The sequence below is a fragment of the Hypanus sabinus genome, chromosome 2, assembly GCF_030144855.1.
Source record: "Hypanus sabinus isolate sHypSab1 chromosome 2, sHypSab1.hap1, whole genome shotgun sequence".
Taxonomy (NCBI): Eukaryota; Metazoa; Chordata; class Chondrichthyes; order Myliobatiformes; family Dasyatidae; genus Hypanus; species Hypanus sabinus.
Window position 1 is genome coordinate 88119169 of NC_082707.1, and position 13431 is coordinate 88132599.

The window sequence follows — 13431 nt, forward strand, 5'->3', positions numbered from 1 at the left end:
CATGTCCATAGATCCCTCAAAGTTACAGCACATGTTGATCGTGTTGTTGAGAAGGCGTCTGGTGTGTTGGCCTTCATTATTCAGGGATTGATTTCAAAAGCTGGGAGGTAATGTTGCAGGTCTATAAAAGTCTGTATAGCCAACACTTGGAGTATTGTGTTCATTCCTGTTTGCCGTGTTATCGAAAGGATATGAAAGCTTCAGGGAGGGTGGATGGGAGATTTACCATGACGAAAACAGGATTGGAAAAGATATCCCGATTCAACTCAGCCTTGAGGAAATGTGAAGATGAACAAGGAAGACAAAGAGCACTGGATGATCCACCAGAGGCCAGAGGAGAAGATCAATGCTTGTATGGCAATTAAGTTCTAGAAAAATGTTAAAAATTAAAGTTAAAAGTTATATTAATCAAAAGTTACAACCTACAGTAAAAAACAGTTGGCCAACAAAAATTCACACTGATTTTCAAATAGGTCAATAAAATGTAAGTAATCCTTATCAATGTGGCTGATTCTTTCACTGCACTCAGTACCCCTGACCAGGTGGTGCAGAGAACTTTGAATTTCCCATTATTTTCATACACTGCATGCAAATTGCTATTTGGAAGATCTGTCAAGTAAATTATGTCACTCATTGTACAATATCAGGTCCTGAATCAGGATGTACTATTGCTGGATTGAATCAAAGTTTTGTATGTATTTGGACAATGCAGCTGGAAAAAATGTTCCATTAATGATCCACTTCCAGCAACAACTTTTCTTTTCTTGTGTTTATTCATAAAGTTCCAGACATGTGCTCCATATGTATCTGAAAAGGCCTGTTCTACATGCTCCTTTTTCCAGGGAGCAAAGTACCTCTCCCATGCTGGATATGGGACTGGATAGAAACGATTTGTGATCCATATAGAGATGCCATTGCATTCCTTGCCAATGAAGGTGCCTAGTTCATTAATATTGCACCATCTCTTCAGCACACGGGTGATCAGTCGAGGACCTTGTTGACCCCAAATATCCCCATTGTAATGATCCACAAAGTCTTCCATGCAATTCCACAAAAAAGTATGGTGCTTATAATGGAAACCGAGTGCCCCATTACTGACTGTTCCTGTGTTCTCTGGACATGTAAAGTTAGTTAACGGCATAGACCTCAGTGATATAATGTCAGTATCCAGGTAGATTCCTCCATATTTCCAGATCAATGCTAATCTGCAGCCATCAGCAAGTACATGAGTTAAATATTTCTCCTTTTCTGGATTTACCTGTAGAATAAATGACAAGGAAAAGTTTCATTTATTATCTTAATTTCCTTTCTTGCAAAACATAATTTTCTATCTCCTTTTCTCTTCCTGATGCTAAAGACAGTTGTTTGTTATAAATGAAATATTATTTCTGTCATAACTTTGTATAAGACAGTATAACAGTATAACTTTGTATAAGACAGTTGGCCAGAAAGATCTGCAAATCAGTGGACAGAAATAAGGCAATGATTCTGGAAACAGACAGAGAAGATGTCTTTGTTCTTGCCATCTGGTTGCACAAAGGGAGGCAGCCATTTTGTGAGACTGTTCTTGCAGCCACAATTTTGTGAAATGTGGTAAACTGGTTCTTTCTCAGAGAGGGCTTAAACAGAGCAAATCACCATGACACAATGAGTTTATGTTAATAACCTGCAAAACCTGAGTCCATTCTCAGATATGAAGTCATTTATTATGTAAAATGGCAGAATTGCAGAAGGAAACTGCAAAGAGCCTGTGATCGAGTTGTCTGGACCCTGTGTTTGATTAATGTAATTGGACAGACTTGAACCAGTCTGAGTTGGAAAGTACAAACAAAGTCACCTGAGGCACAAGGCTAAAGTGAAAGCCATGAAGCAATACAGCTGTTGTCTTTAGCCACTCAAGGGTGAGCTTCCTGCAATCATCAGTTGGAGTTTAAATCCCATCGCTGTCTGTAAGAAATTTGTATGCTCTCCCCATGATAATTGACGGCTAGGGTCAATGAGTTGTGAGCATGGTATTTTGGTCCCAGAGCATAGTGTTACGACTGTGCCCCAACTCTGAGGGGCTGAAGGGTACAAAGTAGCCCCCTCCTTTTTGAGAATCGCAAGATCGCTATTAATTCAGGTCAGGAGACCCAGGAAATGAGAGAAAGACATGCAGAATCCACAAGGGGTTTGGAATGTCCTGGCCCCTCAGCGATACAAAGCCACGGGAAACAGCCATTGTCTCTTGGAGACGGAATTATGTACTGAGTACTGTACTATTTATTTGAAGCCGTTAGGGAATGACCAAAGTGGGCTGGGTTGAGGGATGGCACCATCCCAACCTAATTGACATCTGAGACCCCGTGAGTAAGGATTAAAGAGGGTCTAGGGAACAACCCCTTTAGACGCACCAGGAGAAACGCTAGAAATCCTGTGATAGTGTTTAATAGTGACAGCCGGTGGAGCCTGCGTGCGTCCTTTCCCGTTGCCTGGGGTTGGCGGGACTGACCATGGAAGAACGGCTTAGCTAAAAGTAAAAGGACACCAACGACATTTCAAAGGATCGACATCATGAAAAGGAAAACGGGCAAGTTCTAAAAATTCGTCTCTCTCTCCAACCAAAATCTGCAGCCTGAATGAACTGAAGTGACTTTTATATTTCCATCGGACAATACATTACCCCCTAGACAACGATAGAGCTATTTCTTATTGATTATTATTATACCCGCACTTTTAGATTTAGTATTGACGACTTATATTATCTGTGTGTTTGCATTAATATTATTTTTGTGTATTTTTATCAATAAATACTGTTAAAAATAGTACCATCAGACTTCAACGGACCTCTCTATCTTTGCTGAAAAGTGACCCAGTTACGAGGTATGTAACAACTTGTTCTCGTCTCGTTCTCGTCTCGGGATTTGATACCAAATTGGGAGGCCAGTGAATCGGGCTTGTAAGTCCAAACTTGGATCTGGTACGCGGGTAGCCAGATGGGAAACCAGCAAAGATGGACATGGTTGAATTTATAGAAAACCCAACTCTGGAGGCACTAGATGTGGCCACCAAATCAGACTTGATAAATATTGCGAAAGGACTAAACCTCGCAGAGGTGAGGTTGTCAATGAAAAACCAGGATGTGCGAAGGGCCATAACTCAGTATTATATTGTGAAGAATGTGTTTTTGGCTGAGGTATTGGAAAATATCCCTGAAAGGTACCAGCTAGTGGGACGGCTCAGTTAGAGTTGGAGAAATTAAGGTTGGAACATGCAATTAAGTTAAAGCAGCTGGAAGCAGCTGAGAAGGAGAAAGAAAGAACTGAGAGAGAGAAAGAAAGGGCCAACAAACAAAGGGAGCATGCCCTCCAGCTAAAGGAGTTAGAGGTGAAACGGGAGCATGAGCTCCAGCTAAAGGAGTTAGAGGTGAAAAAAGAGCAGGACAGAGCTGAGTAGCAAAGAGAGCATGAAATTCAATTAAAACAGCTGGAAGCAGCTGAGAAAGAGAGGGAGAGAGCTGAGAAAGAAAAGGAGAGAGCCGAGAAGTAGAGAGAGTATGAGGAGGCAGAGAAACAGAGGCAACATGACTTGGATATGGAGAAGTTAAGGCAAGAGTGAAGAGCTCAAGGGTCAGACCGAGAGGAGCGGTTTAATGTTAGTCGGGAGTTGAAGTTAGTACCTCCGTTCGAGGAGACGGATGTTGCTAGTTATTTCTTGCTTTTTGAAAAGGTGGCAGTGAATCAGAAGTGGCCCAAAGAGCAGTGGGTGGCGCTGTTACAAAGTGTGTTAAAAGGGAAGGCACAACGGGCATATGTGGCGTTGTCCATGGAGAAGGAAGAGGCGGAGAATTATGCCAAAGTAAAAGAGGCCATTCTTCGGACTTATGAATTGGTACCTGAAGCGTATAGACAAAAGTTCAGAAATTTAAAGAAAGGGTGGAATCAGACGTATACCGAGTTTGCCTATGAGAAGGGTGTGCTCTTGAATCGTTGGTGTGCAGCAGAAATAGTGGAAGAGGATTTTTGGCGTCTCAGGGAGTTATTTCTGATTGAGGAATTTAAAGGTTATGTTTCAGAGGATATCCGGATGTATTTGAATGAGAAGCCGAATAAGTCCATCTCTGAATTTGCTAGGTTCGCAGATGAATATCCCCTAACCCACAAGGCAAAGTTTTCCTCGAATAAAAGTTACCAGAGAGACCGTGGGAATGGTAGAGAAAGCCCGCCGGCTAAGGGAGAAGCTCAGCCGGGAGCTAGTGGTAAAATTGAGGAGGAGAGGCAAGAAGCCAGGAGATTCCCTAGTTTGACCTGTCTTAGTTGTGGAAAGGTGGGTCATATTGCATCTAAGTGCCCCGCTCCGAGGAAGGAGCCAGGAAAAGGGAGAGCAGCTATACCTATAGGCTGTATTGCGTCGATCAGAAAATCAATGAGAGAGCCCCAGGTAGATGGAGTACAGGAGGGGCATGAGACGTTTCATTCAGAAGGAACTGTGTCTGTGAGAGAGGGAGACCTACCAGTTCCAGTGCAGATCTGGAGAGACATGGGAGTGGAGCTGTCATTGATTAGCAGTAAGGTGCTAGATTTTGGTCCTCAGATGGGAGAGGTAGCCTTGAGAGGAATAGGAAAAGGGACCGAAGTGGTGCCCTTGCATAGGGTCTTTCTGAATTGTGAGCTGGTATCTGGACCAATGGAATTGGGGCTACTGTCGGAACTACCAGGGGAAGGCGTGGACGTCCTTCTTGGTAACGACTTAGCGGGTGGTAAAATGGGTGAAGCTGTGAAGCTGATAAACAAGCCTGTGAGGGTTGAGACCCCAGCCCTAGATTCCAAGATCTATCCTGCATGCGTGATCACTCGCAGCATGTCGAGAAGGGCAGCTGAGAACGAGAGCAGTTTAAATCCGGCCAGCATCGATTTGGCCGAGACCACGAGGGTTTAGAGGGTGGTAAAACGAAGAGTAGTAAAGTGAAAGAGAGTAAGGGAAAGGAGGTAGATCTTCCCTTAGCGAGGAGAAAATTTATAGAGGCACGAAATAAAGATGAGAAACAGATAAAGCTGTTAAAAGGTCCAGGGTTGGACATGGATGATCTGTCTGGTTTGGCAGAACTGTTTGAAGAAGTTGAAAATTCTAAAGGTATTCCCGATAATGAAGTGAGGGCAGTCCTAGATGAAAAGGATGCCCTTACCTTGAAGAAGTCTGCTGGGTTGGCAGATGAGGTTGTTTCAGCCCACAGGGTTGAGTTTACTCCGGAAGGGAATTGCCCAGAAAGTAGCTGGGAGGATCAGGGGAATTTAGAATTTGAACAGGGTACTGGTGTTGAAAGCCTGGAAGAGGCAAATGTCCCGTTTGAGTGTGTCCAAGATGTGGATGCACGTGGTACTGAACCTAGTAATGGAGCTCAGAAAAGTCTGAGGTATTTGATTCAGTTGAAAAGGAATGCAGTCCTTGTGGGTCAGATGGACTTGGTTCAGTGAAGAAAAGGGTTAACCTTGGTAATAGTGGGAAGTGAGAGTTCCCAGGTGTTTGTGCTCAAAGGTGTATTAAAAGTTAGTGAGGAGATAACAGGTGGTGAGGTGAATATTATTATTGAAGGAAAAGGGAAATGTGTAGTTTCCAAATTGACTGAAGAAAATTTAAAGTCCGGGTTGATGTCAGACGCAGCAACCAGGCTACAGAGACAATGGCTTGGTAACACGTTGCCTGCAAATCAATTACAGGTTGAGTTGGAAGGTAAAGGGGCCCCACACGCTATTGTTATTCCAGAGTGTGGTGTGAAACCGCAGAATTTGAAATGCTGTTTGAACAAAGAGGGATCGCTGGCATTGAGAACTAATAGCCTGAAGGGTCCTGAAGAGAAAACTAGCAACTAGCAACTTCTTAAAATTAAAGAATTGTGTGGAAATTCGGAAAATGGTCTAAGTTTGGAACACATCGTAGATAAAATAACTCCTATGAAAGGAGCGGGCGAAAGCCTATTTCGCCAGGGTGCACAAGCTCACCACGTGGGAATTAACTGGAAAAGAGGCGAGGGTTAATGGGACACCATTTTTAAATAGCAGAAGCCAGTCTTAAGGGACTTCAACAAAGCATGTGAATAATAAAGACAACCCCCCATGGAAGCTTGACTGTTAAGTTTGAAAGGAACATACAGATTAGTATTTTGCATGAACTTTTGTAGTATACACGTAAGCTAAGGTCACAACTCTTTAGTTTTTGTTTGCTGAAGGAAAGAAAATAAAAAAAAATAGGTGGTTATTAAATTGGAGTCTGATGCTACAATACTTTAGTAAGGTACAAGATGTTAAGATATTAAAGGAAGTGACAATGTAATGGTTAACTGTTTAGATGTTGAATTGAATGTATAACTGTATTACTCTGTTAAAAAAAATCTTTTGTATTGTGTTAGATTATAAAATCCTGTAAGACTCCATATTACTTCAGTTTTACCGATGGTAAAAATGCATTGAAGAAAGGGGGTGTTACGCCTGTGCCCCAACTCTGAGGGGCCGAAGGGTACAAAGTAGCCCCCTCCTTTTTGAGAATCGCAAGATCGCTATTAATTCAGGTCAGTAGACCCAGGAAATGAGAGAAAGACACGCAGAATCCACAAGGGGTTTGGAATGTCCTGGCCCCTCAGCGATACAAAGCCACGGGAAACGGCCATTGTCACTTGGAGATGGAATTGTGTATTGAGTACTGTACTATTTATTTGAAGCCCTCAGGGAATGACCAAAGTGGGCTGGGTTGAGGGATGGCACCATCCCAACCTGATTGACATCTGAGACCCCGTGAGTAAGGATTAAAGAGGGTCTGGGGAACAATCCCTTTAGACGCACCAGGAGAAACGCTAGAAATCCCGTGATAGCATTTAATAGTGACAGCCTGCGTGCGTCCTTTCCCGTTGCCTGGGGTTGGCGGGACTGACCACAGAAGAATGGCTTAGCTAAAAGGAAAAGGACACCAACGACATTTCGAAGGATCAACGTCATAAAAAGGAAAACGGGCAAGTTCTAAAAATCTGTCTTTCTCTCCAACCAAAAGCTGCAGCCTGAATGAACTGAAGTGACTTTTACATTTCCATCAGACAATACATTATCCACTAGACAACGATAGAGCTATTTCTTATTGATTATTATTATACCCACGCTTTTAGATTTAGTATTGATGACGTATATTATCTGTATGTTTGCATTGATATTATTTTTGTGTATTTTTATCAATAAATACTGTTAAAAATAGTACCATCAGACTTCAACGAACCTCTCTATCTTTGCTGGTAAGTGACCCAGTTACGGGGTACGCAACAATAGCAAGCTTTGTAGGTGTCCCCCTACACAAATCTTGTCAATTTGAATTGACACAATGATTTCACTGTATGTTTCAATGTGACAAGCAAATCTAATGTTTATCTTTAAGTGCATCACTTGAATGTTGTAGGACTGAATTCCAACTGCAGTCACTCTGCCAGCTTTCCAACTGATCTACAACTTGCTGTAGCTCAGACAATCCCCCTCAGTATCACTGACATCACTGAACACTCCAAACTTACGACTCATACTGTTGATCCGATAGTCACATCAAAGTCATTGATGTTATTCAGCAGAAGTCCCAGAAGCGATCCTTTTCATACACAACTACTCAGAGAGACAATCCTCCACTTCTGCCCTTTGCTTGCTATCACACAGCCAGTTGTAAGTCCACTAAGGACCCTCACCATCTGGGACATGCTACTTTTCCTCATTATTACCATCAGGGATAAACGAGGTACAAGAGCCTGAGGACCCAAAATCAGTGCATTTGGAATATCTTGATTCCCTCTGCCATCAGATATCTTGCACTGTACTGCTGCCACAAAACAAACTTCACAACGTATGTCAGTGATAATAAACCTGATTTTCATTTAGACCCTCTCCCTGCTCCAATCTGAGGTTCCCACCTGCATTAAGACCACTAGAGGAAAGTAAGGCCTACCTTAAGAGGAAAGTAAAATGGGAACCACAAGAGTGTCGAGAGTCGACAGCAGGTGATACCATATAATACTGGCTGAACACCATTCACCAATCAGCTATAGAAAAAGTTCAGGAGCCTAAAGTCCCACATTCAATGAAACTTCTTTCCTGCATCATTACGTTTAATTGGTAATGGTACTGGAATTTGTTTTTATTTGTGACATCTACCACAAAGGGAGAAAAAGCTGCCTTGCATACTGTGCATAAAGGTGAAAACATTATATTGATCTGTGTTCGTTGGCATCCATCTGTCTCAAACAACGGGTAATGATGATCATCATCAAAAGCCTGGGCAGAAGGTATGGAGATTCTGAGATGCCCAGTCGTCAAAATCTCCCCCTCAGCCTCACCAATTTAGTCCAAAGGAAAGCTTATGAAGCAATACGTTTGGCACCAGCTTGGCTGTTTTACACCTGTAGTCTTTGATGCTCCCGAGGCTGCCCACAAGGCAGTAGGGCTATTTACCCATAGCTTGGGAAATTGAGGTATATCAAGGTAAAAGAATATCAACACAGAATAAGGTGTAAAAGCTACAGAGGAAGTGCTGTACTGGGAAATTACAATGAGCAAGATCATAACGAGGCAGGTTGTGAGGTCAAGACTCTGGCTTATCATATGCAAGAAACTTCTAATTGTCTTATTGCAGTAGATAGAAGTTAGCACTGAGCCTAGTGGTTCAAGCTTTCATGGTTTATGCCTTCTTCATGAGGAGAGAGGGTAGAATGGTGAATATTGAGTTGGCTGCTTTGATTATACTAGCTACTTTACTGAGACAGTGAGAAGTATAGGCAATGTCCATGGAAGGGAGGTTGGTTTTCATAATGTGCTGAGCTGTGTCCACAACACCCTGCAGTTCCTTGCAGTCACATGTAAAGCTGTTTCCATATGAAGCCATTATGCATCTAGACAGAATGTTTTCTGTGGTGCATCAGTAGAAATTCATAACGGTTGACAGGGGTGTGAAAAATTTAACAGCCTCTTCATTTAGACATAGCTGAGCTCTCTTGGCCATAGTGCGGTTGGGCAGGACAGGCTATTGGAGATGTTCATTTCTAGAAACTTAAAGCTTTTAACACACCCAACCTCAGCAAAATGTTCTGCAAATGCATTAAGCTCATTGAGGAAAGGATGTGTTGCTGTCGGCAAAATCTTTTTATGAGATAAAGTGGAATGACTTAGAAGATTTTCAGAAAGGATCACCCGAGATAATTGAAGAATTATGTGTAATTGTTAATGACCTGTTAAGGAAGGAGGTGGAAATAGTTGACATTTGGGAGAATTATACCAATTGGCTAAGGCAGATGGACGTTACTTCCCACCACTGATGGGTTATCTTCGAGGGTTGATCCCTGAAGGCCAATGTTATTTTTGTTATTAATTATTCAGTTTGTAATTGTACTGCTTGCCTTGATTTTAAAATCCTAGTTAAAAACTGAGTAAGAAAGGAAATTGAAAGGTGTAAGTTAAACAAGATCAATTAACTTGCTTGGCCCCATCACCCTCTCTCTACTCAGGACCTACTCAGGTCCTCTCACACACACACCAACTTTTTTCCTAATCATATCCCATTCTCCATCTCAATATCACCCAGTTAATTTCCACTCCCTCTCCTCCTTCATCTGCCCATCACCTACACACTGGGTCCTTTACCCACATCTGCCCCACAGGTCACATCTATTCACCATCTATCACTTATTGGCTTCCACATATCACTTCTCTTTCTTATCTACTCTGTTACTATCCTCTCACGCCTATTCCCACCAGTAATCATTTTTCATCTCACAGCACCTTTGCATGTACATAGAGGAGAGATTTCTGCTTCTTGGTCATGTGAGAAGGGAAGTCATTATTTGCAGAGGTTATTTATCTATTTTCCAGGTGCCCAATTACCTCTTCCAAGTCAAACATCATATTATTCTACTGATTTTAGCATCAGGATTCCTGTGCTTTCCACACTGGAGAATTCAAAGCCAGGTTAGGCAGGTGACTGTTGTACAGATATCTCTGCTCAGTCTGTAGTTGAGACCCAGAGTATTCAGTTTGAATTTTTAGTCAATTATTTCCCCCCCCCCTTTCTCTGTACAGCACTGCCTTGTCTCAAAATACACCATGTTCCTTTCCCTTTGGTGACCATTAGCGTGTCTGCCTTGCCTCCAACATCTGGCCTGCAGTAAAATGCTCTCAGAAACAACACTGGTTTAAGAGTAAAGAATAGGCGAAGCAATGTTTGTCGATGTGGCATTGCCTTTCACTGCATTCAGTACTTCTGCCCTGGATATTTATTTCCCATCAGTCCTACCAATACTCTACATTAATTTAAAAACAAGTTAATTTGAGTCAAACACTGAGTTTACCAAACAAAATCAGATATTTCTGTTGATTACCTTTTGATACCAGCTTTTCAATGGAGTGTCTTCAAACAGTTCAGTGAGATTCAAGGGTAGAATGGTGACATTCCTCACTGAGGAGAGCAATGGGATGCCTTTGTACTCAGGCTGTGGATACTGGCTCAAGTTGCCACTGAATCCCTTCATGAAGTAATAGATTGGTTTGTCTGGGTTTCGGAGAGCAGCAGACTCCACTGAACACACCACTAATGGTGTCGGCTCTACGTTGTCAGTCGACTCCACAAACATAATCCCGGGTTTCTTGTCTGGGGATGCAAGATCAGAAACATTTGCCCCAGGATTGTTTTTTACCTGGGATATTCTAAAAATGTAACTTTTAATGGAATAATGACCTTCCATCTCCCAGCATTTGTACAACACACCTGCAGCTGCAAGTAGTAAGACAAAGAAATATCCTTTCTGCCTGGATATCATGGCGTGAAGCTGAGATGTTTTGTCAAATGTTCCTGCAAAACAAAGATGCATGTTTTGTTTTCAACGCTGACCACATGAACTTAAATATATTTAGATGTATAAAAAGGGAACACAAATGAATCCTATTATGAATGCCAGCAATTATTCCTTAACAAAACACACTAAAAAGAAACTGGAAAATAATGTATGTTCAGTATTTACTGTTCTGAAGTTATGGACCCAATAACAAAATTATTATGAAAGTTATCAGAAACATGATTTGCAACATAAAAATAGACAATGCCAGAAACACTCGGCAGGTCACACAGCAACTGTGGAAACAGAGCAGAAGGTCCAGGTTGAAAACCCTTTGTCAGAAACACAATGAGAGAAAAAAATCAGATTTAAGTTTTAAAAAGTGTAGAGGTGGGGTGCGTGGTTTGGAGAATAGAAACAACTTTCCACAAGAAAATAAATGGGACCAAGATATTGACCCTTCCTCTCTCAGTCTGACCTACCCCTTCCAGAAACTGCAGACTTCATCTCACAAAGAACACCAATGACCTCATCCTTTTGCTGACAAGGTACCACAGTTCCACTTCCGTGAACTGTTGGCTAATTTGCAGAGGCCAAGTGTCAGCTCTCAGACATTACTCATCCATTGGTTCACAACACAACCAAATCATCAATCCTTTGCTCACAATCACAATGGACTCTTCTCTCTCGGTCTCTCTCTATTTCTCGATCTCCAATTTCTCCTTTCTCTCTCTCTCTCTCTCTCCCTCTTTCTGTGTGTGTGTGTTTGTGTATGCCTGTGTCTGTGCATGTCTGTGTTTCTGTGTGTTGTCTATGTGTAGCTTTGTCCATTCCAAGATTGCAAATCTGATCTCTGATTCTGTCAGTGCATTAACCGTGATGAGTGCAACGACATTGTGGATTTTTTCTTGAACTGCTCCCAGATACTGGATGCATCACTAGAAGAGATTTCTACAATCACTAATTACCATCCCCTCTTGATTTCTAATCTGTTGATCATGCTGACAGTCCACATGCAGTGGAAATACCTTGTTATTTCAACTTTTCTAAGATGACACGAAAGCCTGTGTCTTAAAGACAACCCTTTCTCACAGCTACCACTGCATTGAAAATATCACACAAAATTCCAACTGAGCCACGGTATAAGAAACAATTCTGCTGAAGATTTGCCATCATGATGCCACAAATGACTGACATTGGGTCTCTATCCATCATCCCATGGGATTACCAACGCAAAACATGACATTATGCTGGTGAGAACTCGAGTAACACTCCCAACCTGCACTGGCAAAAAATGGCTTGTAATTTGTGCAGAGTATGTTTGGTGCTTGAAAGGCAAGAGTGTAGATGATGAAAATCTGAAATAAATCTTAATGTACCATGGGAACATGTGTTAGGCAGTACAAGTAGAGTGGGAACCAGAAATTAATCATTCAATTCAATGACACTTCATTAAACTCAGAGAAGATTAAAATCAGAGATGTTTCAAGTTGCAGAGCCTAGTGAGGGGTAGAAAGGACAAAGTTAGTGACAGTGATAGGGTGCAGACCAACAGAGACAGAGCTACATGGACCATGGTGGTGTGAGCTGCGAGGGTATTGGTGGCTGGTGAATCACAGTGGATCTCTGTGAGGACGTGTGAATAAAAGGAGAGGAGGGAGGATGGGGAGGGGGAAAGACAGTGCAGGAACGAGGAGACACAGAACACCACAGTTACTGGAAATCTGACTGCAGGAACCTAAGTTAATGTTATGGACTAATGACCTTTCATCAGAAATGCCCAGCTCTGCCACAACTGGAAAACTGTTCAGCAATAATCATGTTGCATCTTGCAGAGTATAATATGATTAATCAGAAGATTGTATGATTGATGTTTCTGTTTTTTGAGCTAAGTTTTCTGCTTCATTGCAAAATACAATATGTTGAACTGTTCACAGTTGGGGTGTCATGACGCTGTGGAGGAAAGATCTCAAGAAATGAGATCAGTGACAATGGCCAAGTGGTCCAAAGGAGGTGTGTGGTGATGTCTCAGTCTGCCATTCAGCTTCTGTAACTTTTAGGTTATCAAAAGTACAAAAGGACCAGTAGCTTCGATGATGATTTTGGGATTTTTTTTGCATCTTACTTTCATCCATCAAAGCCCATCATCGGCTCAACCCTCGTCCTCTGAGTAGAAATGTTACTCTGCTCATTGGTTAACATTGAATTCAGAGAGGGTTTAGTCAGAAAGAGTAACTATTTCACATTGGTGGTCAGTATTAAATAGATCTATAAAGAATAAGAGGCCAGAAGGAATAGAATGAAGGTTCTGGAGGAAGGAAAAATTGTATACGGAATATAGTAAACACTGGTAGCAAAAGAAGTAGGTGTGGAGTTGGGTGCAGAGGGAGAGGAACTCAACACCATGTAAGTCTTGGAGTTTATTGATATGAGGAGCTTTGGAAAATGAAGCTGAGAACTCTGGGAAATGTTAAACACTAGAAAAAGTGAAAGATCAGAGGGTAGTGAAGTTGGAGCAAAAAGGGAGACTGGGAGCAGTGACAGGGGTGGGGGAATGGGAGTCAGTGCTAACACAAGGTAACAAACTCTCGAAAGGTTATTTCAAT

At 42.0% G+C, this 13431-nt stretch overlaps 1 protein-coding gene across 1 annotated transcript in view; it reads right to left on the reverse strand.

The window, feature by feature from the left end:
* Nucleotides 1-655: 655 nt before the first annotated feature.
* LOC132403719 (alpha-1,4-N-acetylglucosaminyltransferase-like) overlaps nt 656-13431 on the reverse strand; it is a 63537-nt gene continuing 50761 nt past the window's right edge. Inside the window, exons 4-6 of the mRNA XM_059987329.1 lie at nt 10759-10842; nt 10373-10641; nt 656-1258 (exon numbers count right to left, since the gene is read on the reverse strand). Coding sequence (XP_059843312.1) covers nt 656-1258; nt 10373-10641; nt 10759-10842 — 956 coding nt within the window. The remainder of the gene's footprint in view (nt 1259-10372; nt 10642-10758; nt 10843-13431) is intronic.